At 34.9% G+C, this 6,269-nt stretch overlaps 1 protein-coding gene across 1 annotated transcript; it reads right to left on the reverse strand.

The window, feature by feature from the left end:
* Positions 1–3,795: 3,795 nt before the first annotated feature.
* Positions 3,796–6,062, reverse strand: LOC131074133 (GDSL esterase/lipase At5g03610). Its single transcript, XM_058010699.2, has 5 exons — positions 5,751–6,062; positions 5,467–5,643; positions 5,087–5,352; positions 4,687–4,981; positions 3,796–4,589 (listed from the first exon to the last, which is right to left on the reverse strand). Exons 1-5 carry the CDS (start codon positions 5,812–5,814, stop codon positions 4,279–4,281), a joined length of 1,113 nt encoding a protein of 370 aa, XP_057866682.1. The 5' UTR covers positions 5,815–6,062; the 3' UTR covers positions 3,796–4,278.
* Positions 6,063–6,269: the final 207 nt, after the last annotated feature.

The raw sequence follows: 6,269 nt of genomic DNA on the forward strand, positions 1-6,269 counted from the left end.
TTGTCAAATGACTAAAAAATACATGGCTCTAATATTAGTTGTTAGGATTTAGGCAGATCAGAGAAATAAACAATATTAGATATGATACAAAATAAAAGAGGCAAAATAACAATTCATAATAACACACAAATTTAATGTGGCTCACCCAATGTAGGCTACATCCACAAGGAAACAACTGTTCACTTTCTTTTATTATCTATTGAAGAGCAAATTACAATATGATTTTTCATATTACACAACCACTTATTTATCAAGCCTTTTTGATAGTTTACAAAGGTTGGTTTTTATGCTGAAACAATAGTCGACTCCTTTATTAATTAATAGATAATTGTTGCATCATGGCCATTGCCCCCACCAACAACCTCCAATGGGGGTGTTGCCCCTAGACTCCTAATGTAGGCTCCACTCCCGAGCCCTACTAAGGGGATAGCCCCTTGGGCTCCGTACAAGGGCCTCTAGTTCCTTGCACTTCCATGTATTTGATCAAGGGAGAAAACACAACTAACAAAGTCACCAAAACTTCAGCCAAAAGCATGATCAACTGCCACATACCAACAAAGTTGTCATTTAAATAGACATAAATTTTTTTAAAAACTAGTGTTATAAATTTCATTCATTGAAAGTGAAAGTTTCAATGCTAAATAAAAATATTCTAACCACACATGTTTACTTCTTCTGTTATTGGATATTACGAAATAAAAATAGAAAGACGTATGCAAATTTATTTGACAACTCATATGGATTATATGGGATGATACAATGGGTTGTAAAGGCCATCTCTTGATCTCAATACATACAACCAAAATCCAGTGGTGGACTTATAGATCTTAAAACTTAAGGAATATGTTAAATTGTTAAATGAGTCACTATATATCTATCAAAGATGATCCATGGAAGATTTAATTGGCATATACTTGATGTTGTAGTTCAAAGGAAGGGGTTAGAGGTTAATTAGCTAGACACAATTATCCTTACACCATAATTTCAAATTAAAGTCTCTTTGCCTATTCAATCTATGTGGAAAACATGACAAAAAGAATGTCCATTAAATTGGACGAATTCTTCATTACAACATAGTTTTATCTTTGTCTCTTTCTCCATTTAGGAAACACGCCTATCCAATTTGAAGGAAAACCACTAACCTTTTTTAGGCAATCTTATCATTTTTTTAAGAAAGGTGTTAGAGAGTTTAGTGATACATTTGACTTGTCTTCTTTGCAATGGTCTTCTTGATTGGACATCAATGTTTGATTTAAACTAAATAATAATTTCAAACAATTTCTTATTTTTGTGCAATGCTTAGTCCCACCCAATTTAACTATTAAAGCATGCACTTTACTATTTTGTAATTTATTCAAGGATCAACATTCACTTTCTTTCCAACACTTCTCATTCATTTCCTTACAACAAATATTCTTTATCATCCTTCCAAAATAACCCTAATTGCCTTCCTCATTATTAAGTGGAAGTATAAATTTAATCATAAATATTGGGCCAATTCAAATATGAGTTTGGAAGTCCAAGGCCTGTTTAGATGTGTTAGTCCCAACTGGTGTTGAGAGGGGAGGGGTGAATCAACACTTTACCAATTTTACACTATTAAAACTTTTAACTCAAGTTTGCACTAACTTAATATTCATCAATACAAACAATTATTGTAGAATAATATGCATGCATGAAAAGATACATAGTGACACCAAGATTTATCTCGTGGAAACCTGAATGGGAGAAAACCACGGTGTGAGTAGGAACTCATAAAATTTGTACCCTTTTGGAGTATGCCCGTTGATGAGCTATCCCTGTTAGGAGATTACAAAGACACTATTAGGTGCCACCCGATTAAGGGATTTTTATTAAAGCCTGTCAGTGCCTTTACCCTGTTAAAGGTAGCCTTGTTAAAGGGTTTAGGATTATCATTTAAGATGACACTCGATTAAGGGATTTTTACAATGGGACCTGTTAAAGTCCACCCTATTAAGGGATTTTAGTTGCAATGGTTAGAAAGCAACAAAATGACGATTTGCTTGAGTGGCTACTAATAGCTTGATTAGATCACACTGAAAATCATACTCTATCTGTATCGGTTGTATCTTCTCTGCACAACACTGGTTTTCTGTTTATACCTTTAGCTTTGCACTCTATCGGTTCTCTGACCCTCGGCTCTGCACTCTGCTGGTTCTCTGATCTTCAGCTCTGCACTCTGCTATGCTCCCCCTATGTTCACCCTTTTTCATATCTCTTTTAACAGGAACAACCTCATCAAAATGAATTATGTGAATTTATTACCCTTTGGATCTATCGCCAACTTTCCCTCCAAAACATTCAATTCAAAATTCTGTTACCGTGCCATAAATCACTCTCCAGAAATCGTTCCAGGAATCTCTGTCAAATCAGTCGTTCATGTCGATAAGTCCGCCGGTTGACTAGAGAAGATTGCCGGTTTAACTGGATGTTAACTGAACGTTACCAAGTCTGTCGGTTACAGACTCTGCCAGTGTACCGATCAAAATCTACCTAGCCAATCACCTCCTGTATACCGATCTGTTCACTGCTTAGTTGGTTGACCTCTTTTGTGCCAGTCTACTCATTGCTTGCCGATTGACCTCCTGTGTGCCGGTCTACTCACTGCTTTTTGGTTGACCTTCTGTGTGCCGGTCTACTCCTTGCTTGCCCTGTCTACACATTGCTTAATCGGTTAACCTTTGTATACTGGTTTACTTACAAAAATGCACCAAAATGCCAACAAGATGTTTCAAATGCTTTCTTCAAAAATATTGGATTGGAACAACCTGATTATGAGAGATCAAGATGTCTACTTACTCAACTAGTTAAATACATTTTTCTTATGCCAATCAAAATAGGAAGCAGTTATTTAAGACTGCATCGTTTGAGAAAAAAAGCGATGGTTGGTTGTTTTATAAACTTTCTATTGTATTTGATCATTATTTAAGTTGAAGAAAATAGATTTTATGAAAAAGAGGTTTGAGAAATAATGTTATTGTTATTACAATTAGATATGATATCATTTTATATTATGAAAAAATAAATATCCAACTATATTTTCTAATCCTTCTACCCTATCAATTACAGAGTATTTCAAATAATTAAGTTTAAAAAAAAGAAAGAAAGAAGATAAGTTGCTTGCCATTTGGAGTAGACCAATATCAAAATCAGTCATCTCCAAACTAACCAACAAGTTTTTACAAAACAACTTCAATAGCAAAGATGACTAACCGACAACTTCTTACAGACCAACTTCAACAGCAAGTTTAGATCGCTGATATTCCCGAAATACTAATGCAGTTACAGTTGCTATTGATAAGGTTTTCATTATTTGTTGTCACTGTTATAGCTGTCCTTATTGATGGTGCTGTTTTGGTTCCTGTCTGTAGTTATGTATTGGTTGCTCAGGTTTATATTCTCATGACTATGAATCTTTGTATTCTGTTATGATCTCTTTGTGATGTATTTATTGATACTGTAATCTACATATTTCTTTTATAAATTCTTTGTTCAATGTTTCATAAATGGAAAAAAATTAGTAATCTGGAGTTTTGCCACTTCAAAAATCAAAACTGCCCAGATGTTAAGCATAACTCCCTTAAAGAAATATGAATCCAGTATCCGTTGGAGATTCTCAAAGCTTCAAAAACCTAAATGAAGTCCATGATTGCAAAACAATTTAGCGATTTTTGAGCATCCATTGTCTAAAACGTTCATAAACTCAATAAATTAAGAAATCTTTACAGCAAAAATATAAAGATGTTTGTAGAAGAAATGGTTTAGAGAAGAAAGGAAGAAAGAAAGATTCTTTTATAGTCTACTTTCAAATGGTATGCATATGACTTTATAGATAGAACAATATGCGACTACCCGTATTCCTTGCAGAAGGTAGGCACCTAACTGTGCTACAAACGAGGGTACAAACCTTACCCCTGGTGGGATTTGAACTTGTGACCTCTCTTTCAAGAACACAAATTCTATACCATGAACCCTACATACCCAGAAGGAAAGCAGCTTACAGATCTGATATTTTATAACTAGATATTCTAGGTAATTATTGACCAAACAAGAGTTTTATATTCCTTAACATTGTGATTATATATCCATTGCATCACTCATACAAAATAGAAAACCAATCAATTATCATATATTGTAATATATGGTATACCTGACTACTCTAATGGATTTGTGAACTCCAATTATTTAAGCCTAAATATTACAAGATCAAGAGTTTCCTTAACAGACAACATACTTATGCTATGCCTCACATTAGATTCAGTGATTGGATTGAGAATCTGGAGGGGATGAATTCAAGCCTACATTATGAGAATGCAGCCATTCTGCTAGAGATGTAGGAGATGAAGAAGAAGACCCATCTTGTACAAAACCAGTATGGGAGTAGTAAAGATTAGTCAACGCCTCCCATCCCTTCTGGGTAAGATGGTACCAATCAAAAAACAGAGCTCTCTCTGGATGTTTGCAGACATGAAACATAGGCTTTCCTTCTTTATCATAAAGCCCACATCCAATATAGTTCAGTGCACTTTTGCGTGAAGAACAACAGGATTTATTTACGTAGTGGATTCCTGGTCAATAGTACACATAAAAAAGACTCAGTCAATTTGTCTAAGACTAAAATTATATTGAAACTATTGCTAAAATTCAACATGTCTTATATTTTACCGTGTGCAGTTGGATTGGAGATTACAAGAGAGAAGGCTTTAAATGTATCAAGGATGAGGAAGTTTGCATCTTCAAGTTTCGTTAGCTCTGAAACGGCTTCTGATAGATATTCATTGTGGGCAGACACTAAATCCATTGTTGTATTCAAGCACACTGTTCCAGCTTTAAGATTGGCAGGCAGACAATCAAAAGGCATGACATTTGATACTAAAAAATTCCGAAACCCCAGCTTATAAAGCTCTGTTAACTGCATTTTCATCTCTGTTATGACACTCTTGGCAAACTTCGTTCTTCCCTGCATATACCCATATCTCAGAACGCTATTAAATGTTCAAACTTTTAGATTCTTTTAAATCATGATAAACAAAATTTCACACTGGTATGTATTCTAATTTCTTACCACTTGTGTAAGATTTACAGGAGCATAATCATTTCCCATCACAGTGACGAGGGCTACAGAGTGATTGAGGTTATTATAACGATATTTCTGTGACCTAATAATGTCCTTGAAAAACCCAACTTGGGTGCCCAGCTTTGGAAATCCATATGTATCAAAAACCCCACTTCCTGCTACTGCAAAATTTATGCCTTTAGATGCTGTCATGTTACGTGCTGAATCATTTAGCAGACCGTAAGGGACTGGAGGTGGAAGGCCTAACATTTGGGCTGCAAGAAACAGAGAACCAAAAAAAACCCATAGATATTGTTTTGAGATTTATATATGTAATGAATCACAATGTCCAAACAATGGAGATAGTTCAGACTTTTCAAATTTATTACCAATAAAATCACTCTGAATTTTGCCAGAAGAAAACCTTCCATATGGGTGACCAGGCCAACTAACACCATAGGGATATTTCCATGGTGAAAGAAAGCTGGAATTAGGAACATTGCCAGTGTCTACAGATGAGTCTCCGAAAACAAAAAAAGCAGTTGCCTGTTCTGCACTACAAATGTCTGCACACAATGCAATAAAAAACCAAGACAAATCCAATCAAAATAACATTTCAGCTGCATACAAGTTACTCAATTCATAGCCTATGCAATGCAGTGAGTAAAATTACCAACTACAGAGAGCATGGAAATTGCACTGAATGCCAATAGTAATGATAGCATTTGTCTTTCCATAGCTTGGATTTTCTAATCAAAACCTTAAAGGCAAACGGGGTAACTAACAGAACCCTGAACAATGCCAATGGAATTGGGTTACTCCTTATAAAAGAATTTGTTATCAAGTCTATTTATTTCTGATCTTTAAATTTCATCTTTCTTTCTTAATTTTGATGTAAACTTCCACTTGAATGAAACTGCATTGAGCATTTCCACATGTTTGAGCTGACTCTCTATAGCCTGTAGCGCTTCCAGTGATACCTGATTTGACAGTTACCATAGGCTAGGTGTATCATTATAGCTAACTTCTTATATTCACAGATCTTAAAGGTACATCAGATTTAAACAATTTTTGGTTATTTTCGTAGGCGATTTAGGGGAAGAGCACTTCGCACACCCACATATCTTAAACGATATATCAGATTTTGATTTTTTTTAGTTGTCTTCGTATGCGACTTAACTGCTTATAGCTA

This window comes from Cryptomeria japonica, chromosome 4 (genome assembly GCF_030272615.1).
Source record: "Cryptomeria japonica chromosome 4, Sugi_1.0, whole genome shotgun sequence".
Classification (NCBI taxonomy): domain Eukaryota; kingdom Viridiplantae; phylum Streptophyta; class Pinopsida; order Cupressales; family Cupressaceae; genus Cryptomeria; species Cryptomeria japonica.